The sequence below is a fragment of the Xenopus tropicalis genome, chromosome 7 (genome assembly GCF_000004195.4).
Source record: "Xenopus tropicalis strain Nigerian chromosome 7, UCB_Xtro_10.0, whole genome shotgun sequence".
NCBI lineage: Eukaryota > Metazoa > Chordata > Amphibia > Anura > Pipidae > Xenopus > Xenopus tropicalis.
In genome coordinates, this window is record NC_030683.2 from 21714431 (window position 1) to 21738437 (window position 24007).

Here is a 24007-nt window from a genome sequence, read left to right on the forward strand (position 1 = left end):
ATCTCTCCCTACTATACCTGCTATCCCACAGCCCCAGTCCCTTCCCAGAGGCTATTATCCCACTGCTACTATAGGCACCATCTCTCCCTACTATACCTGCTATCCCACAGCCCCAGTCCCTTCCCAGAGGCTATTATCCCACTGCTACTATAGGCACCATCTCTCCCTACTATACCTGCTATCCCACATCCACAGTACCTTCCTAGAAGCTTCTATTTCAATTGCTACTGATACTATGTCACCCTACTATATAATACCTGCTACACTACAGAGCCTTCTTTAAAGCTATAATTCTCACTGCTACTACAGAACCTGCTGGAATGTCTACACATTTAGAAAATACATTTATGGGGTTTCCCACCAAGTCCCCCTACCCTGTGTTATAATTAGTAATGAGCAGATTTTTTTGGCAGGCATGGATTCGCAGCGAAATTCTTTGAATCTTTTTGTGAAATGGGTGCAAAATGTCAACATGGTCACGTCAAAAATTTTGTGACGCGTCAAAAAAATCATGTTTTGCGAATTTTTCAGAAGTTTCGCACAGATTTGCTCATCACTATGATAATACAATCCAACAATTTTGTTGCCTATCCCTACATAGGTCATGATTTAGATGATGGGTTGTTTCTTTAGTTTTTCTAAGATACAAAAAAATATGGATAAGGGGCTGGCCTGCTAGTACGCCATTATGAAGCATTTAATGATTGTTTGCAACATAAAAATTAAAGAATTAAAGAAAATTTAAAAAGCAGTTACTTCCCATTGAATCTTTTCTAGATCTGACTATCGCCATACCAATGCAAATTAAATTCACACATAGATATAACAAACAGCTATTGTTTTCTTTTGAGGAGAAGGTTTAATTGCCCTCACAGCAATGACTTTGTATGAATGTAATGAACAATATTTCATTATAAGATGCTTTCCAATGAATTTTAAATTGCATCACAGCTTGTGGTGTGTATCATCTGCAAGCAGGTGTTTGCACAAAGGAACGCCATACGAAGAACTCCGGGCTCTAACCAAGTACTCTAATGAGTCCCCCCTTATTTCATTCCTATTGTATTCAGTGCAACGCTATTTCTTTTTCAGCTTGGTACTGGCTCATTCTCTTTTCTATTTGGCTTATTTTTCAGTTTTCAGTTTGGAGAGTTTTTGCATTTAAAAAAAAACTTGAATATTTATTTATTAATATGGAATACCTTTTTGAATACAAAAAAACCTGAATACCTCAAATTTGTGAGTTTACAAACTCAAAAAAAAAAACCCTTGAAAATCTTGTATTGAAAAAATGGCTTGACTTTGCCTAGGACAACTCCCATTGAAGTTTTTCCAATTTTTCAGGTTTTTTGCACTTAATAAATGTCGGACGTTCAAGTTTTTGAACCATAATTAGAATACTGGGAGTTCTGGCTCAAACAAAACTGTAATTGTGAAAAAAGTTTGCAATTTTCCCTATATGTCATTGTGTAGGCTTGGCTTATGAGCCGCTGTCTCATAACTAGTGATGAGCGAATCTGTCCCGTTTCGCTTCGCCATAAAATTCGCCCGTGTCTTTTTTGTCGCCTGCGTCTATTTTTTGTTGCCCGTGTCTATTTTTTTATGTTGCCCACGGTTTTATGCCGCGACCGCGCTCAATTTGATGCACGAAAAATTCTGCTTGACAAATTTTTCTGCAGCAAATTTTTACGGTAGTTTTGCGAAACAATTCGGTGATGGCGAAATGTGGAAATTCGCTGCGAATCCATGCCGGGTGAAAAAATTCGCTCATCACTTCTCATAACTTCCAAGAAAGTATGTGAGGGTCTAAAAACAAGATGCTAAGATATCTTGCAAACATATCTTTCCAAACCATCTAAAAAGTAAAGTTTATACTTGTGCAAGTTATATTTCAGAAAGTGTGTTACCTTGGTTATTTAGTACAGTTTGTCTGATTTTGAGCTTCACTGAAGCCTAAAATCTATTTAAATTAAACAAACCCCATAAAAGTGTTATGCTAGTGCAATGGATTTAGACAAGACATTGAAGCTTACTTACTAATGCCAGGTGGAAGTGCTATGTGAGCTAAAGGCTACATAATTGATACCTATATCCAAAGGTGAGTTATGCTTGGAGGTACAGGCCCAGACTGGCAATCTGTAGGTTCTGGAAAGTGTCAGAGGGGCTGCTGTAAGATGCCATAGACACTCACTATTCACTGGGGGGGGGGGACTGTTTGGGTTTCTGTGTACTTAAAATACCTGGGCCTATTATGGATCCCTCTCTTCTCCTCCTCTAACCCACTCAGCTCCCCTCCCTTAGGAACTGATTTTGGCTTGTGGCTACTGAGCATGCTCAATTCTTCTCAACTCAGGTTACGAAACATGCCCTCCAGTCTAGCAGCCAATGAAGAGATGACACTGCTGGTTTACATAGAAACTCTGCTCTAGCTTCGTACTCTGCTGTAGAAATATGTATTTTTTCCTAACCTCCTGTCCTGAGCTCAGTTTAACCATTACCGGCCACAAAGCAGGACTTTTTCTCAAAGTAAGTTCTGCCTGTGTAAGCCTGCATTCTTCATTGCATAAACTTTACAGTGCACATGTGCTGTTTGCAGATGTAAATGGCACTGAAGATGTGCGAGAGGGAAAATGGCTGCTGGATGAAAGCTGCTATTTATTTAAGAAAATGTGATGATGCTGGCAAACAGGATGGTAGGAAAATTTTACATGTTTACATGTCCTTTAACGATTAAATTGGTGAGAAACAGAACAAAAAAGGCCAAACCCTGAAATGTGCTTTATTTTGTGGAAAACCCTGCTGTGAGTAAAACACAGGCAAATACCTTTATGACATTATGCTAGGGACTTGCAGTCTTTCCTTTGTATGTATATCTTGATTTATAAAAGCACTACTTACTGTATGTACGCAGCGCTGTACAGTATAATACATTAATACAAACGGGGTTATTAAGATAATAATAGATAAATACAAAGTATAACAATAAATACAAATAAATACAAGGTACAGTTGCAATAAGTTAAGAGTCAAAGACACAAGAGGATGGAGGTCCCTGCCCCGTAGAGCTTACAATCTATATCCTATCCTATTTTCTTTTGACAAAGGTATGGCCACTTTTGCCATTTGAATGATACAAAGCTAATTGTAAGGTGCATTGCTTCTTTAAAAACAAGAAGTCTAAAATGTAATACACTGTGATACATGTGATACGCTGGTGCGAGTGATTATGTCGGTGAATTAGTAGAATACTATGGAATGACTCACGGAAAAATATAGCTATTGAACTGCAGAATGTGCTAACAAAAAATATTGTACAAAAAACTGTATTAACACGCTGAATAAATTATCATACTTCAGAGCACAAAGATTGATTTGTAAAAAAGAATCATTTTACCAGCACTGAAACTCTGAAAACCTAAATATAAAAAGAACATTGCTTTCATTGCTCCAACACACTCTGTGTTCATTATACAAACATACATTGCACTGACTGCTTCAATACACATTTGTTTTCATTGCAATGCTTGTTAGAAGTCTATTTTCCTGTCGGCACACTTGGATCTCTATCCACAATACATAATAAGAGGCATAACATTTGCCCACATGCTGTAATTCATAGCAACCAATAAGATGTTTGTTTTTAAACAGGTGACCAATAAATGCCTTTTGCTGATTAGCTGCTATAGATGATAATAACTGTAGCATATGCTACTTACATTCTATCAACAAACTTACTATGCATTGGTTAGTTATGCCTAGTAACATAGTTGGGTTGAAAGAAGGCCACATTCCATAAAGTTCATCCCCTCCAAATGGCCCGCAGTGCACATATATATACATTTTTATATAGAAACAACAACAAGAGATCCTCTGCACTCACCCATTATCAATATATAGAACATTAAGACATTCGGTGCATTTAAGCTACTAAGAAATGCCCTTCCCTTTAAGCAAAACAGGGATTGTTTGTCCATATATTGCAATATACTTCAAGCTGGCCAACTGCGTCAAAGTCATCCCTTTTGACCAGTTCCTACACTGACTTATGCGATTCATTAAGAATTCTACTGCTTCAATATACATTTTTATATACATATTTATATTTACTCTCACATATATAAGCTGTATATACCAATACCTATACTAAACTAACTGTTGATCCTTAGATCACCAAAGCTCTGGATATTACATTTGTTCAAAAAAAGTCTTTAAAAAGCATTAAAGAAATCAGCAGGCAGGGCATTCCCCAACCTCACTTCCCCCATTGCTAAGAACCACCCACACTGATTCAAATGAAAGTTCATTTCCCCAAGTCTAAAGGGTGGTCTCTCTTTTCCTGCACTCTCTCCAGCTCATTAATATCCTTCTTAAGGACTGGAGATCCAAACTGCACCGCATACTCAGGGTGAGGCCTTACCAGGGATCTGTAAAGAGGCAAATTATGTTTTAATCCCTCACGTTAATGTCCTTTATTTAATGCAAGACAGTACTTTATTTGATTAGCTTTGCAAAGTGGCACCGTCTTATATTTCTGCACAATTTTGTATCATGAATGTAAATATAGACCACCTCCAGGTCATTAAACAAGGTTAAAAAGGACCAACCCCTGAGGTACTCCAATAACAACAACAGTTCTTTATACAAGAACAAATATTATGTTCCAGGCCAATATTCTGTAATTCAGTCAGTAATTTTCTGTGTGGTACTGTATTGAATGTAGACCACATCCACTGCCATTCTAGAGTCTTGGTGTCTTCTTACCTCCTCATAGAAAGCAATTAGATCAGTCTGGCAAGATCTATTACCCATAAAACCATACTGGCACAAAGTCACAGTATTGGGATTTTTAGTGTATTCAAGTATCTTACCCCTTATTACCCCCTACAAAAGCTTTCCTACCACCGATGTCAAACTAACAGCGTATAGCTTCCAGACCACAACAGCAATTCGCCAATGTCTTGGCACCATGGCAGACCTCAAAGTATCCTGAAAGTAAAGTGGGTTGTCAATCATAGAGCCAACCTCCTTTAGTACCCATGAATGAATACCATCATCATACCCGGATGAAAACCACCCAGTCCTGGAGCTTTGTTTACCTTCACATAGTTTAGTCTCTTTTGAATTTCTTCCTAAGTCTCCCATGTATTAGTTATGTTATTAGAGTTGGGTGAGGGTCTATTATAAAGTAATCCTTCATTAGCTATTCCTCAGTTATGAAGACAGACAAATAATAACAGTTAAGAATCTCTGCATTTTCCCTGCTCTCATCAACCATTTGACCTCTCTCTGATTCTAAGGGTCCCGCCCCTTCTTGTTTCTTTTTTTACTATTTAAAAAATGTAAAAAGACGAACAAAGGTCTTCCTCTTATGAATGTAATTGCATGGAGTAGGCTTTGTCAATACAGTTTAAAGAACATAGGAATGCTGGTGGTGGCAATACATGGGCCGATAAAAACTACCAATGGATCGAGTGGGCAGCTTATCGGCCCATGTACGGGGCTTACCTGACTGATATCCAGCTAAAAAATTGGGCAGATGACGACTTTAAAATCCCGTTGGAGAGAGGAAGGAATTGCTCATTGATGCAGTCATCACCCTGAATAGCCTACATCACGTCAATGTGATACGATTGTTTGGCCTTCAGGTCAACTGGTCAGATTAATCCAATATAAAGTGGCCATATTGGAGAAAAATCTGCTGGCTTGACAACTTCACCAGACGCACAGATCTTTCAGTGTATGGCCCACTTTACTTGATATGGACAAGAAGACATTGCAAACTCCCTAACTCTACAGCGAATCTACCAAAAAAAACACCTTTATTGTATTATTTCAGGAATGATGCTGTCAATCTGGGAGGAGATATTTTGTGTGGTGCTTAGTGATGGGCAAAAGATTCGCCAGGCATGGATTCGCGGTGAATTCCCGCGTTTCGCCATTGGCGGATTGTTTCGCGAAACGGATGAAAAAATTCACTGTGTTGCAAGAATAGTCGCGTGGCAAAAGTCATGGGCGACAATTTTTTTCCACGCGACATTTTTGCCGTTTCGCAAATTTTTCGCCGTTTGCTGAATCTTTTGAAAGATACACATTTTTTGGGGCAAAGCGAAATGGGACAGATTCGCTCATCACTAGTGATGCTTTCTGTGCTCCATCCTGAAAATTTTAATTGCATTGCTTTCTGTAAGATATACAAAAACTGCAAAAATGTCCTGCAATTAATGGTAAATGGCTGGCTTTGGAAACTAATCTATTTACCTAAATGTAGATTGCGTGCAAATCACATAACACTCATTCTTATCTGCATTGTTGTCAACTGACAAATCAACACAGTACAATATAGTACATATTCCATATATATATATAGTACATATTCCAAACAATATTGCCTCTAGCTGCAACCAAGCCTTTTCTACAGGTAAGTAAAAAACACAAATGATAGTTTACAAGTAAATCCTGGGGCATAGCTCTTTGTAGATTGGTTCAATTTAATTCAAAGTGGTTTCAAGGATTCATAAATCACCCAACCTCTTCAAAGGAAGTGGCCTATATTACAATGGTCAGTCAGGTAGAAAAGATGCGCTACTACTGCCAGTCATTACTTTTCTCTGTCTCTCGCTAGCTGTCAGAAATGGGATTGTTTTACTGTTTGAAGAACCTGTGGAGATTATATTTTTATGCACCATATTTCAACCTCCATCAAATTTCCTTCTTACAAATAACAAGGCATGACCCCAAAATCTGTTTTTTTTTTCACTGTAGTTCATGTTCTTTAGTGACACAGTCAGATTAGTTGTTACAGAATGAAAATGGAGACACCCCACGTACACATCTCCATCAAACACACACACACATTTCATTTTAAATACATTAGGGCATTTACTTCCACAAGTTCAGTAAGCAAAGTGCAATTTTGAGAGAAAATGTTTTTTCCCACAATGCAGCTGGTTTCCCTAGAATTCCAGCGTTAGTGTGGTTGCAAGGGGGCTATATCCTAGAAATCTGGAGTTTGGCATGAAGTGACATCTGCACCCAGGGTCGGACTGGGGGGTGAAGGGGGCCCAGCAAGTGCCCATGCCACTCCCCCCCCGGAGGGACCCCCAAGCCCCCTTCGCAGGGCCCCCCACCTGACGTCCTCCCCCGAGCACGTAAATTTAACTTGTCAGAGGAGGAACAGTCGGTCATGGATAGCGCCAGCAAGGGTCAGGTCTGGGCCACCGGGGGCCCACTAGAGCTAGGGCCCACCAGGGTTCTTCCCTGTGTCCCGGCGGCCCAGTCCGACCCGGTCATCACCAATTCTTTAAAGTGTGCTGCGCCTATTGATGCTGAGTTTAAGGGGAACCCTGGAGATACCGCCTGGTCCTGAGGTGTCAGTAGCTCTAGGGTTCTCCTGCCTCAATGGGTGCAGCAGTGCTCAATTCAGAACAGAAGGCAGGAAGGACTGAGTGGCGCCTCGAGCTCAACTATATGGTGCAAGGAATGATTTAGACATGAATTAAACCCAATAGGATTGTTTTGCTTCCAATAAGAATTACCTATATATTAGTTATATATTAGATTAGTTATATATTAGATCAAGTACAAGGTACTGTTTTATTATTACAGAGAAATATGTTTTCAAATTTTGCATTATTTGATTAAAATAGTGTCTATGGGAGAAGAGGTTTCTGTAATTCAGAGATTTCTGGATAAAAGGTTTCAGAATAACAGATCCCATACCTGTATATGAGTGTACAGTATTTCTATATTTATATAACACTAGTTGCATACGCAACAACACTGTCTATTTTTACAATAGATGTTTAGTATAAACAGTGGAATCAAAAAATATTCCAATAAAGATGCACAGTTACAAGGTGTGTGATGAGTAGTTATGAGTAGTGATGAGTAGTGATGAGTAGTAATGAGTAGTGATGATTAGTGATGAGTAGTGATGAGTAGTAATGAGTAGTGATGATTAGTGCTGAGTAGTTATGAGTAGTTATGAGTAGTGATGAATAGTGATGATCACATTTTTTTTTGCCAGATATGGATTCACTGTTAAACTCTACATTTTGCCATTGGCAAGTTTTTTCACAAAACTGGCACAAAAAGTCGTGATCATGTCAAAAAAGTTGCAGTCGTGTCAAAAAAAGTCCCAAGCATCAAGAAAGTCATGCAGTAGCAGCAATTTGCTCCACCATTTTGCACATTTTTTGACAAAAAAGGACAGATTCGCTCTTCACTAGTGATAAGCAACCCAAGCATGGTTTTGAACCAAAATTGTGCATTTCGCCACTGGTGAATATTTTTGTGAAACTGATATAAAAAATTTTGCCATGAAAAATCACCCATAGACTTCAATGCATTTTGAAAATTTTGCCATGGTTTTGCATCTTAATTTGGTGAATATTTTTCTATTTTTCTCATTACTAGTTAGAAGGCACAGGGGTGGGGGGTACCTTCACTGTGGAGCTTACAACCTAAGTAAGTCCTACCAACATGGATGCCACTTGAATCATGTCATTCATTTGCCCTCTATTCACTACGTATGAATATAATGAAACAAAGGAACCTGTTGTACAAGAACATTGTTATGTGAATTTGTATGTCTAGCTGAGCATAGTGTCTGCTGTTAGCATAAATTAATCAAGCCATTCAATCAGTAAAACTAAACAATAAGGGAATATAAAGTACTGCATTTCAGTTAACTTTGATATTCAAGTAACTAATAATGTATTACATGGAGGGAAATAAAAAGTGCTTGTTCATTATCACGTTAATTGCATCCCAGGCCTTAAACTAGAATATATTCCCTTTCTTTCGGTAACAATGTGAAACTGTTATATTGTGGAATATGGGAGCCAGAGCTGAAAGAACTCGTGGTCTTTGTGTAAGAGGTTCTTGAGGGAAACAGAGGGGCAATTTTAAACTTATAATAGGATTTCTTTTGTGTGAATGATACAGCAAGCCTATAATCAATTTTTTAACATTTTTCAGCGAGCTCAGCTCTTTTGATTCGGTAATGAAAAGAACTCGGGCTTTCTATATAAACACCTGGTTCAATCATTTCAGCCATGGGCTTCTTCCATTTTCACACTCCGGGAGATCTATTTTGGGGACCTGATAATTAAAGCCGTTCGAATATGCAGAACATGAAAAAGCATGAAAATCATTGGCACGGGGGGGAAAAAATTATACATGAAGAAATAATTACTTTGAAACCACAAAGCAGCTACACGGTACAATGAGAATCTTGTCTTTAATGGAACCACGGCTGAAGTTAAGGGACCGTAGATATGAGAGCAGCAGAAACCACGTTGTCATTTTACATCTATTCATTTTGTCACTCGAGTGAAGATTCGCTCATTTTCCGGGTCACTAACTTTTTTTGGACCAGCGCTGCGTGCAATGAATTACATTTATTTTCAGATATGAAAACTAAGTTCTTCTTTAATATCTTATGAGGATTTCCATCGGTTTGGAGAACGTAAAAGCTCAGGCGACCCGTTAATTTGGAAGCATAAAGCTTTCCTTTGGGGACAAATTATTGTACCTATGATTGAAACCATTTAGCCGGCCCTTTTTTTGGGATGAAATTGCCAATGTAAGAATGCAGAGCTCTTCTCTGAGACACAGTACCACAGGAATTGTGTTTTTATTGGAGCCGCAACAGAATGTGAGGGACTGTAGATATGAAACCAGCAGCAACAGGTTTGTCATTTTACATCTATTGAATTTTTCACTCGTCTGCATCCGCTTATTTTCCGGGTCACAAATTTTTTAAGATTTAGACTCTATGCAATTTCAATTTATTTTCAGATATGAAAACTAAGTTCCTTTTAAATATTTTATAAGAGTTTGTGGAAAGTAAAATACTCAGACTGCCTTTTATTTTGGAAGTGCAAAGCCTTCCTTTGAATCTACGCATTCAGCAGGGCTTTTTTGGCTTATGTTTAGAGCAGAACTTCTGGAAAATAAGTTTTATTATGGACATTGTCTATCTATATTAAAACCAAGCTTTACATTCATACGATTTACTACAGTTATGGAACCCATTATCCAGAATGCTTGGGACCTGGGGTTTTACGGAAAAGGGATCTTTCCGTAATTTGGATCTCCTACCTTAAGTCTGCTAAAAAAATATTTAAACAGTAATTAAACCCAATGTTGGGATCAAGTACAGGTACTGTTTTATTATTACAGAGAAAAAGGAATCATTTAACCATTAAATAAACCCAATAGGGCTGTTCTGCCCCCAATAAGGGGTAATTATATCTTAGTTGGGATCAAGTACAGGTACTGTTTTATTATTACAGAGAAAAGGGAATCATTTAACCATGAAATAAACCCAATAGGGCTGTTCTGCCCCCAATAAGGGGTAATTATATCTTAGTTGGGATCAAGTACAGGTACTGTTTTATTATTACAGAGAAAAGGGAATCATTTAACCATGAAATAAACCCAATAGGGCTGTTCTGCCCCCAATAAGGGGTAATTATATCTTAGTTGGGATCAAGTACAGGTACTGTTTTATTATTACAGAGAAAAGGGAATCATTTAACCATGAAATAAACCCAATAGGGCTGTTCTGCCCCCAATTAGGGGTAATTATATCTTAGTTGGGATCAAGTACAGGTACTGTTTTATTATTACAGAGAAAAAGGAAACCATTTTTAAAAATGTGAATTATTTGATTACAATGGAGGCTATGGGAGACGGCCTTTCCGTAATTCGGAACTTTCTGGATAATTGTTTTTCGGATAAGGGGTCCAATACCAGTACAAGTAAATATCTTAAAATGACCTAAAGAGCCCAACTGATATTTAAGACTGTACTTTATTATACCAATGAAGAATAATGAGAATAAATCTTATTCATCCTCTTTTATGTGTTACATTATCTTGGTCATTTTGGAATATAAAATAACACATCTTAATATTCATAACTTGACCTTCTGGAGTTCAGCATATCTATGAAAAAGGACAAAATGGTAGTTGGAGTTGGATGAGCATTTATCCTTCTCCCTCTTATACGCTTAAGCAGGGGCGGATGAACTATTAGGCACCCCTAGGCTATAGCAATGTTGTTGTTACACAAGAAATAAGCTTGTGCTACATTAGTTTGAGGTGATGATACATAAGTTGTCTTCTGCCTCTTCTCCTGCACGGACATTCATACGTGCTACTGCTGCCACAGACTAGTTGCCACAAGTTTGTCTAAGTTGTCTTCTGCTTCTTCTCCTGCACCCAGGCATAAATAAAAATAGACCTGTGCTACCTGCCTGTTCTTCTGTTACACAGTTTTTGTCAAAAAATCTAAAAAAAATGCCTTAGTGGGGCAAAAAACTGAAAGCTCAAAAGCTTAAAGAGCTTAATTGACTGGGTAAGTCTGCTGAATCATCATCCAGTCATACTCTTGAGCTTACCAGTTGATTGTTTATCTGATGTGGATTGATACCGCATGATATTTTGATGGACTTTATAGAAATGATTTTACTGTTACTAATACAGGTATCGGACCCCTTATCCGGAAACCCGTTATCCAGAAAGCTCCGAATTACGGAAAGCCCATCTCCCATAGACTCCATTTTAATCAAATAATTCAGAATTTTAAAACTGATTTCCTTTTTCTAAGTAGAAATAAAACAGTACCTTGTAATTGATCCCAACTAAGATATAATTACCCCTTATTGGGGGCAGAACAGCCCTATTGGGTTTATTTAATGGTTAAATGATTCCCTTTTCTCTGTAATAATAAAACAGTACCTGTACTTGATCCCAACTAAGATATAATTACCCCTTATTGGGGGCAGAACAGCCCTATTGGGTTTATTTAATGGTTAAATGATTCCCTTTTCTCTGTAATAATAAAACAGTACCTTGTAATTGATCCCAACTAAGATATAAATAATCCTTATTGGATGCAAAACAATCCTATTGGGTTTAATTAATGTTTTATTGTTTTTTTAGTAGACTTAAGGTATTGAGATCCAAATTACGGAAAGACCCCTTATCCGGAATACCCTTGGTCCCGAGCATTCTGGATAATGGGTCCTATACCTGTAGTTAATAATTTGAAAGTTAATTGTTGTATATCTCTAAACTTTTAGTAATGGGAGAAGCCTAGAAGGGGGCCCTTTGGAAAGTGTAGGCCTCACATCTTATAAATACGCCACTGCTCTTAAGTTCTAATACATAAAGAGTTGAAGCTGGGCCAACAGGTATTACCTAGTAAAGGTACATGCCTTCTTTTTTCCTTTTCCGCTTCTTAGACTAAAATAAGGTGAATATACAAATAGGGCATTCTTTAATGATGCATTTGGCTCACTCTTTTCTCCACTGTAATAAATATTGCAAGTGTTCTCTGCAACAGGGTGATCCATGCTGCACTAAAGAGCACCAATTCCTTTGTATAATGGCATTGCTGTTGTCGTTCTTTCCATGTCTTTTAAAAAAGGTTTTTCTTTTTTTATTTTATTCTAACTCATTATGGATCTCGTACTAGAGACAGTGTTTTCCCCTTATCTCCTTTTAAAGATCTCCTGCAACTGTAAGACAAATGTCCCACCAGGAGTAACTGTTAATCTTTTCTCTTAACAACTGCAGTTGTCACATATTTTGTATGCCAGGTTGTTCAAAGCAATTGCTAAATGATCTACTAACATATTTGTCTGCATGTTTTGCTTTAGCTGAATGACTGAATTACAGCATAAATAAAGCTATTCTGCCTTACCAGCAACCATACAGGTGTTTTATTCTGTAACCAAAATTTGTTGGAATCTGTTCCTTTAAAAAGTAGGAATAAATACCATTTTTATAAGCTGAAATCCAGCTGTACAACAGGTCTTTTCTTTCTGCATCATTTCACATCCTGGCAGGAGGGTCTAAAACATTGAATTTCAAAATTGTAACAACTATGGATAAGTAAATGTGTCCTGTTTTACTTTGCCGAAAAATTTGCGAAACAGTGAAAAATCGGTGAAACGCAGGTGTCCCACAACTTTTTTTGACAGCACCCAGTTTGATGCGACCATACTCATTTTGATGTGACCACTTTTTTTTTTTTATGTGAAACAATTCGCCAATGGCAAAATGCAGCAATTAGCTGCAAATCCATGCCTGGCGAAAAAATTCACTCTTCACTAGTAACAACTTCTCCACAGCTTACAGACAGCATGCCGGAACTACATAACCCACAATGCATTGCACTGTGCAGGGAATTGTGGGATATGGAGGATGCAGGCTGAAGGCAGGCTGAGGACAGGCGACTACTGTTACATTTTATTTGAGTCTCAAAGCAGCCAGCCAGATCAGCAGGGGAACAGGGGGCGGCACTTAGGGAACTGTTCCAAACCTTATTATTACATTAAACATCATGAAAAGGCTGCATATTTTTTAATTGATGTATATTGCAAAGTTGGTTGAAATTATGTTTACTTTTTAAAAAGCTTAAGTTGTGTTTGGGTGCGTTCCCCTATAGTTTTTATTTGTGTTTATTGTAAACTGATAGGTATTTATCATCAAAAGTCATACTATACCCATTTTGATATTCAGCCAATATATTTGGTTAAAGAGGATATTGTATGTATGACCTCACAAACCTGATCCTTTAGCAGGTGAACCTACTTAAAAAGAGAAAATAGCCCAGAATAATGTTCTTTTGGGGGTTAATTATACATGTGATTGTAAATACTCCATCATGGGGGTTTATGGGGTTCCTATCTAGAAAGATTATTAAGTGGATCTTTTTTTGAGAAATTAATCCCATCAGGTCCAAATCTTCAAACTGAATCCCTGAAGTCTTGCTGTTTCATTGCCCTTATGTCCTCAATTCAAGATATTACTAATAATTTACTGGGACCGAAGGTGGATGGGGGCTTTTTTTATTTACAGTATTTGTGATTGACAGCTGGGCAGCTGTTACATTGTAAGTTGTAAGGCTTTGTTGTGCTGTAGCATTGCATGATATTGTTTTCCCCATGAGAGTGTTTAGACTATCTAGCTAAAGATGTTTTCAGAGAATTTTGGACAACCAATCGATAGCTTTAAAAAAAAATAGGTTTAATGGGTGGTTCAACAAAAAATAAAATGTTAGTATGTTGTATAGATTGCTGTTCTGAGACAATTTAAATTTGGTATTCATTATTTATTATTTGTGGTTTTTGAATGATTTAGCTTTTAGTTTAGCACCTCTCTAGTTTGGATTTTAGCAACTCTCTGGTTGCTAGGGTTAATGATGTTGCTCTAGCAACCAGGCAGAGGTTGGAATGAGAGACTGGAGGATAAATAGGAGAGGAAAATCCTCATGGAGCAATATTTGGCTGCTGGGGTCTCAAGTGACCCCCATTTGAAGACATATACAGCAGATGAAAAACTATAAAGAAAAAAAAAAAAAACAATGTAAAAGTTGCTAAGAACTGGCCATCCAATAATATATCAGAAGGTAACTTAAAGGTGAACCACCAATACCACCACTATAAGCTGGGGGCATTGCCACATAATATACTGCGACGTTCCTTTGCCTCAGCAGTCTCACCAGCAGGGAGTAGAAACATATGGATACCTTTTACCTACCTTTTTGGGGGTCATGATACCAAAACAGCATTGATTTATATATATATATATATATATATATATATATACAGGTATGGGATCCCTTATCCGGAAACCCGATATCCAGAAAGCTCCAAATTACAGAAAGCCTATCTCCCATAGATTCCATTTTAATCAAATAATTCAGATTTTCAAAATTGATTTCCTTTTTCTCTGTAAAAATAAAACAGTGCTTTGTATTTGATTCCAACTAAGATATAATTACCCCTTATTGGATGTAAAACAATCCTATTGGGTTTAATTAATGTTTTATTGATTTCTTAGTAGACTTAAGGTATGGAGATCCAAATTACGGAAAGACACCCTTATCCGGAATACCCTTGGTCACGAGCATTCTGGATAATATACCTGGTCCTATACCTGTATGTATGTATATATATATATATAGTATACAGGGAGGAGCACACCCTATACAAGTCCAAATTCCCTTGGTGCAGGTCAAAAAACAAAAATATAATAGAAAGAGTGCCGCACACATAGGGACTTGATACAAAAGAAAAAGTGGTTTTATTGAAAAAATTCCAACGTTTCGAGCACAAACTGTGCTCTTCCTCAGGGACAAACCTGAGGAAGAGCACAGTTTGTGCTCGAAACGTTCCTATATGGATCGAAACGCGTAGACATTTTTGTGTAAATAAATACTTGCTTTTTTTGCAAATACCGTGAGTGCTTTCTGAAGGAGAATATATATATATATATATATATATACTTTCTTTTCTTACTATTCTTCCTGGTGTTTTCCCATATCTTTCCCCATGTTTTGAGTGACAGAGTTGTGGATGATATCTCTTCCAATTTCAGCTTGTATCGGTGTTTCAGGAAGAGTTTAGTTAAAAGGTCAGTTAAGGTTTCATAAAAGTGGATAAACACAGAAATGATGGAATATGGAATGATCTTTTGTAAGTTTGGTCAAAATCAGCATATCTCTGGTCATAAATCTGAATGTCCCGTATGTTCTTCGGTGCTATGAAATGTGAGATATACACTGGAAGTCCTATGGAATATGCAGTTTAAACGTATTCAAAGCCTGAATGGCCTTTTCAGAGAATGCAGTAGTTGGTGGGAAATTTGTGACACTTGTGATAGAATTTTTCACCCATAAATAGATGGCTCTGTTAGTATTAATGTCTTTGGAAAGTACCCAAACCAAGTTGAATTAAGTGCCAAGAGCAGTGAATGTTCTCTACACGCAAAAAGCAATTTTCTTCTCTTTTGCCTATTTATTGGAAAATGTGCTGGAAATATGGTGTCTTGCATATAACTTGAAAAGATCAAATCATTTGTTTCAATCTTAATTCACTCAGAATCCCAGTGATGTGTGCCAATTAGTAGATAATATGACTTGACGTGGCAAATCATTATCAGTAAAATATGAATTGTTGAGAATTAGATTGTGAATAAATTGATTCACTCATCTTCCAGCCAGGCAGATTCACTAGCAAGGGTTTGATATTTACTCATTTACTTTGCTAGTGCAAATGTATTCCCATTGGACCCAATTTGGTGCTGATTTAATTCATTAAGTTTTCTCTGAAGAAAGATTACCTATATAACAATATACAGGTATAGGATACCTATCTGGAAAACCTGTTATCCACAAAGATACAAATTAAAAGTAATAAAACAATACAGGTATGGGATCCATTATCCGGAAAACCCAGTATCCAGAAAGTTCTGAATTACGGGAAGGCCATCTCCCATAGACTCCATTATAAGCAAATAATTCTAATTTTTAAAAATGATTTGCTTTTTCTCTGTAATAATAAAACAGTACCTGTACTTGATCCCAACTAAGATATAATTACCCCTTATTGGGGGCAGAACAGCCCTATTGGGTTTATTTAATGGTTAAATGATTCCCTTTTCTCTGTAATAATAAAACAGTACCTGTACTTGATCCCAACTAAGATATAATTACCCCTTATTGGGGGCAGAACAGCCCTATTGGGTTTATTTAATGGTTAAATGATTCCCTTTTCTCTGTAATAATAAACAGTACCTGTACTTGATCCCAACTAAGATATAATTACCCCTTATTGGGGGCAGAACAGCCCTATTGGGTTTATTTATTGGTTAAATGATTCCCTTTTCTCTGTAATAATAAAACAGTACCTGTACTTGATCCCAACTAAGATATAATTACCCCTTATTGGGGCAGAACAGCCCTATTGGGTTTATTTAATGGTTAAATGATTCCCTTTTCTCTGTAATAATAAAACAGTACCTGTACTTGATCCCAACTAAGATATAATTACCCCTTATTGGGGCAGAACAGCCCTATTGGGTTTATTTAATGGTTAAATGATTCCCTTTTCTCTGTAATAATAAAACAGTACTTGTACTTGATCCCAACTAAGATATAATTACCCCTTATTGGGGGCAGAACAGCCTTATTGGGTTTATTTAATGGTTAAATGATTCCCCTTTCTCTGTAATAATAAAACAGTACCTGTACTTGATCCCAACTAAGATATAATTACCCCTTATTGGGGGCAGAACAGTCCTATTGGGTTTATTTAATGGTTAAATGATTCCCTTTTCTCTGTAATAATAAAACAGTACCTTGTACTTGATCCCAACTAAGATATAATTACCCCTTATTGGGGGCAGAACAGCCCTATTGGGTTTATTTAATGGTTAAATGATTCCCTTTTCTCTGTAATAATAAAACAGTACCTGTACTTGATCCCAACTAAGATATAATTACCCCTTATTGGGGGCAGAACAGCCCTATTGGGTTTATTTAATGGTTAAATGATTCCCTTTTCTCTGTAATAATAAAACAGTACCTGTACTTGATCCCAACTAAGATATAATTACCCCTTATTGGGGGCAGAACAGCCTTATTGGGTTTATTTAATGGTTAAATGATTCCCCTTTCTCTGTAATAATAAAACAGTACCTGTACTTGATCCCAACTAAGATATAATTACCCCTTATTGGGGGCAGAACAGCCCTATTGGGTTTATTTAATGGTTAAATGATTCCCCTTTCTCTGTAATAATAAAACAGTACCTGTACTTGATCCCAACTAAGATATAATTACCCCTTATTGGGGGCAGAACAGTCCTATTGGGTTTATTTAATGGTTAAATGATCCCCTTTTCTCTGTAATAATAAAACAGTACCTTGTACTTGATCCCAACTAAGATATAATTACCCCTTATTGGGGGCAGAACAGCCCTATTGGGTTTATTTAATGGTTAAATGATTCCCTTTTCTCTGTAATAATAAAACAGTACCTGTACTTGATCCCAACTAAGATATAATTACCCCTTATTGGAAGCAAAACAAGCCTGATGGGTTTATTTAATGTTTAAATAATCTTTTAATAGACTTAAGGTATGGAGATCCAAATTACAGAAAGATACTTTTTCCAGAAAACCCCAGGTCCCGAGCATTCTGGATAATGGGTCCCATACCTGTACCTTGTACTTGATGGCAATTACCGTAAGTTGTGTGACTCTATATTGGTGGCAATATAATCCTATTGGGTGTGTTTAATGATTGAATGATTTTTAGCAGCCTTTATGTATAGAGATCCAAATTACAGAAATATCCGTTATCTGGAAAAAGTTTTGGAGGTATCCAGCGCTCAACGGAACCCATAACTGACCCCTCCCACCTATTATCCACCTGCTAGTGTGCCTCTTTCTTAGGTCGATAATTGCCTGGGAAGGGGGTTTGCTACAGTTACAGAGCAGTTATGAGCAAATCTGCCCCATTTCGGTTAGACAATTTGATAAGATTTGCAAAATAGTGAAAAATTTGCAAAACGTGGAATATAAATATGTAAGAATTCTTTGTTGGCATATAAAATGAAATATAGCAACAAGTCTAAGGTGCAAAATTATTCATTTTCAAGCAAAATCTTGATCACCGTCTTTTCAAACAATAAAAAATTCTCCACTTGAAACCTGCCAAGGTTTATATAAAAAAATGTGATTGCAGGAAAAAAATTACATTTGTGGTGAAAAAAATGTAAAAAAAAAAAAAAAGAATAATTGTGTCCAATGCAATCAATCACTCCTTTTAGAGATATTTAGCTTTAGGAATTAAAAAAAAAAATCTCATTAATGTCACACAAGATAAATTTCTTCATAATTTATAGAGTAAGGAGCGTAGACTGTTTGCTTTGCTTAGCAACAGAGAAATCTCATTTCTGCCCTGTATGCAAACAAATGAAATATTTGTCATGGTTAAAAAAGCTGACAATTTTTATACAGAAAAAATAAATAAATCTAAAATATCCAAAGATAAAGAGAAAACAATAAAATAAATGGCACGCTAGATACCTCTATTACTATAGTTAGCCTTTCTTAACAAGTACCGCTGTGCTATATAGCAGGGTGGCTAATAAAATAGTAGCTTAACTTAGAGAGAAAGAGTATATTTGTTTACAAGAACAAGAGAGGATCCATGCTAAAGCAGGGAGTATGTTTTATCCAAGTCTGTAGGCTCTTTCTCTGTGTATTGAGGGTCATATTAGATCTGAGGCTTTGGGTCTCCATTGGTGGCATGATAGGTTGGACAAGCCTCTCCTGAAAATCTGAAAAACAATCACTCAAAATCATCCATTCTGGTTCCAGCTCACTTAACGATAAAGTACATATTCACACATCTGCTCTAATTGCCCCAATATGGAGTCTTAAGGTGGCCATACACGTTAAGATCTGCTCACTCGGCGAGGTCGCAAAGCAAGTGGATCTTCTCCCGATATCCCCACCTACGGGTGAGCGATATCGGGAAAATATGGGTTATTTCGATCATTTGGTCCTGGGGCCAAACGATCGAATTATAACGGGAGCAATGGGCGCAGTCGGTTCGGGGACCCCATCAACGAGCCAATGTGGTCCCCAATCCGACTAAATCTTTTAACCTGCTTGATTGACATCTGGGCAATTTCAGGCCTCAGGGCCCTCATTCCTGCCCCTACACGGGCCGATGAGCTGCCGAATTGGTCTGATATCGGCAGCTACAATTGGCCCATGTATGGCCACCTTAAGCCTTAAAGCCTAGCCATGTTCCATCATACTGCTCCTATTTCAATAGGGGCCTGATTTATGATTGCTTGATCCTTTGGTTCAGGCAGAAAAATCTTGGCTTTTCCGCAGTTTTTCTCAAATGGACTTTTGCAACCTAAAAGCTTCATTACAAAAGCTGTTCTGGAAATACTGCAGAAATAGTCAAGCTTTTTCTGTTCGACCCCCAATGTTGGAGTTGGAATGTAAAGATATATATGCTCCATGAGAGAACAAATATAGGTATCATGTATGTTCTCAAGTTGAGTTGTGGTCCCCGCAGTCAGTTGTGCATAAAACCACTTTCAATAAAAGTACTGGCACTCAAAATGCACTCCTTGAACTTCCGTATAGTGGGCTCTAAGCGATGCTCAGTCCTTCCTATCTTCTAATACAAATTAAGTGCTGCTGCCCCTATTAATGCAGAGAAACTCTGGAGCTACCACCAGCTACTACCAGAAACTGAATAGTTGAACTAGACTCTCAGAGTAACCAGTAGCTCTGTGCGATTGCATCCAATTTGTAATGAAATGCAGCAATTTTGGCGAATCAGATGCAATTGCAGTAGTTGCACCACAATGATGCTGGAATTCTGGGAAAACACTGAATTGTGAAAAAAAAATGTGGCAGTTGAACTTTACTCACTGCATTTGTCCTGAATGAAATATTCAATCATCTCTAGTAGCACTGAATACACCAGAGAACTAATGTACATAATGTGGTTTATAGCTGCTTGGAGAAACATCCATCAATTGTAAACATTTTCTGTAGAAACTGAATAGTTGAACTAGACTCTCAGAGTAACCAATAGCAATCAATCACAAATTTGCTTTCATTTGTGCAATGGCACTTGCCAACTCAAGGCAAACTGCAGATTGCTTTGCGTTACTGTACTAAAGCTAATTTGCAGGTCAGTCCATGAGTACTAGAATATTCTGAGATATTGCTTACAATGGCCTTTTGGTAGTATTTGGATTCTTGTCATGCAGAAACTCACTTTATGAATTTAGCCACAAGCAGGACACTGAAAATGACTACAAAAATGCATGAACATTAATGTTTTTCATGATAGGTACTGCGCCCATACATCCTTCATAAACTTGCAAGTAATTGAAGGGAGCCTCCTCCAATGAATAGTGTCCATGCATTAATGTTTGCGTTTACCTAAGGTTTACTGCCTAATGCTGTGCACAATGGTTTTGCTGGAACTGATGCCATCACCACATGGATGACATGAAGATGGTAGATGCATCTTCATGGACAAGTGTACGGTAATGGCTCTGGTAGAAAGTATTTTTGGAAAAAAAAAACTCTGAAGTATGGGGAGAAAACAGGAAGATCATTTGCATCAGAAAAGTGTATTTTGCACCATGATAAGCATTTTTAAATGAGCCATATAGAATACACATCTGGTAGCTTGCATCAAGGTATACTGGCCCCTCTGATTTCCTATCCTCTGCCATACATTAAGCAAAAGTTGTTTTAAAGGAGAAGGAAAGTCATTTTGGCATGTTACTGCCATTAGTGCCACCTAGAACAATATATTTATTGTGTAGAAACCTTTACCATACCTGAGTAAACAGCTTTAGAAACGTTCTCTGTTTGCTTAAGATAGCAGCTGCCATTTTAAGTAGCTTCCTGCCTGCAGTCTAGCCGTTATAGCTCAGATCACACATTCCTAAGGGAGGGATTTCTTAACATTCTGGTGGGAGGGGGAAGCAGGAGAGGGGATAGAGAAGAGAACTGTGCAGACTCTGGCCATGGGAATTAAGGATGTTTCACAAGAAATCCTGTGTTTCTTTTGATAGAGAACTCAGTGCAGCATTACTGTAAGTGCTTATGGCTGTATTTACATAGACCTTTCTGATAAAGCTTACTTAGTTTGTACCTTTCCTTCTCCTTTAAGAAATATTGTTGGTCTAAGAACCCTTTACAGCGACATCTGTTACTTTTAGCCCATGGCAACAAAATTGTATGATGTATGTGCCTGGGTGTACTGTTGAGTAGGGGTTAATCACTGCTTCAAGGTTCAGCACCATAAGCACAGCCCTGTTCCTATTCATTTATAGTCATTATTCCTTTTGCAGGTGGTCCTTCAAGAATCGCGGCTCATGTTGCTCCATTGCGGCCATCTCAGTTGGCCAGACTGACCACTGCCCCGGCCTTGACCTTCATGACAACACGCTTAATGGATGAAGCACCAAATGGTTTGCACATTATTAATCTTAATCGCATTAATGAATGTGTTATCGCTATAAATGCTAATTAAAAAGGTGCAACTTTGTTACAAACGCTGCAGAAATAGAATATAAACAGAAGGATCTGCACATAAGAAGTGGAGTGGGTAACGTAAAGGCTTTCGTGCATATTAGTATAGTGGATTAGGGAAAAGCTACATGTTTTCTTTTAAACTGAATAGAAAAGCTAAATGGATGCTGGTCCATTGTTTTTGTGATTACAGAGAAAAGCTTGACATTTTAAATTAAAGCTGTTTAAGGAATCAAAATTGTACAAATATAATATAAATAATGTTATCTGAAATTTCTCTTCAATAATGAGAATGAGGGTAAGTTTGGGACAATGCCTGAAAATGGTAATATGTACAAACAATGAGCAATTTATAACATATTAATGTTCTTGCCCCACACCCCACTATAAGCTACACACATTTTTTTCAAACTTGATCCACTATCATGCTGACCTGGAGGAGATGTAATTTTGTTTCATGCTTGTAAAAGTCACAAAGGGATATGGAAGGCTGAAAGGCTTAACCAAGATTCTCCTTTTTATTAACACCAATTTATGTTTCACAACAGTTGCAAATTCCCTCTCTTGAACTCTCCTTTACTCATCTGCTTCTGTCCCTGTGTCTCACATATTGAACTGACTTCCTCTTCCTTTTTGCTCTATAAAAGCCTTACATGTTTTCTGGCCAAATTACTATATTTAGCTTTTTTTAGGACATAGTTACATATGTAAACTGTGTTGCACACACACAGACCCATACTGCCCTAGCTATACAGTCACATACAGACCCACACTGACCTATCTATCCCCTCACATACAGACCCATACTGACCTATCTATCCACTCACATACAGACCCATACTGACCTATCTATCCACTCACATACAGACCCACACTGACCTATCTATCCACTCACATACAGACCCATACTGATCTATCTATACACTCACATACAGACCCATACTGACCTATCTATCCACTCACATACAGACCCACACTGACCTATCTATCCACTCACATACAGACCCATACTGACCTATCTATCCACTCACATACAGACCCATACTGACCTATCGATACACTCACATACAGACCCATACTGACCTATCTATCCACTCACATACAGACCCATACTGACCTATCTATCCACTCACATACAGACCCATACTGACCTATCTATACACTCACATACAGACCCACACTGACCTATCTATACACTCACATACAGACCCATACTGACCTATCTATCCACTCACATACAGACCCATACTGACCTATCTATCCACTCACATACAGACCCATACTGACCTATCTATACACTCACATACAGACCCATACTGACCTATCTATCCACTCACATACAGACCCACACTGACCTATCTATCCACTCACATACAGACCCACACTGACCTATCTATCCACTCACATACAGACCCACACTGACCTATATATACACTCACATACAGACCCACACTGACCTATCTATCCACTCACATACAGACCCACACTGACCTATCTATCCACTCACATACAGACCCACACTGACCTATCTATCCACTCACATACAGACCCACACTGACCTATCTATCCACTCACATACAGACCCACACTGACCTATATATACACTCACATACAGACCCACACTGACCTATCTATCCACTCACATACAGACCCATACTGACCTATCTATCCACTCACATACAGACCCACACTGACCTATCTATCCACTCACATACAGACCCATACTGACCTATCTATCCACTCACATACAGACCCACACTGACCTATCTATACACTCACATACAGACCCACACTGACCTATCTATCCACTCACATACAGACCCATACTGACCTATCTATCCACTCACATACAGACCCACACTGACCTATCTATACACTCACATACAGACCCACACTGACCTATCTATACACTCACATACAGAGCCACACTGACCTATCTATACACTCACATACAGACCCACACTGACCTATCTATACACTCACATACAGACCCACACTGACCTATCTATACACTCACATACAGACCCACACTGACCTATCTATTCACTCACATACAGACCCACACTGACCTATCTATTCACTCACATACAGACCCACACTGACCTATCTATCCACTCACATACA

General features: G+C 37.8%; 1 protein-coding gene across 1 annotated transcript in view; it reads left to right on the forward strand.

The window, feature by feature from the left end:
* The window catches only part of tcerg1l (transcription elongation regulator 1 like), a 132286-nt gene that overhangs the window by 65098 nt on the left and 43181 nt on the right, over positions 1 to 24007 (forward strand). The window contains exon 5 of the mRNA XM_031906370.1: positions 21703 to 21822. Within this exon, the coding sequence (XP_031762230.1) occupies positions 21703 to 21822 (120 nt within the window). The remainder of the gene's footprint in view (positions 1 to 21702; positions 21823 to 24007) is intronic.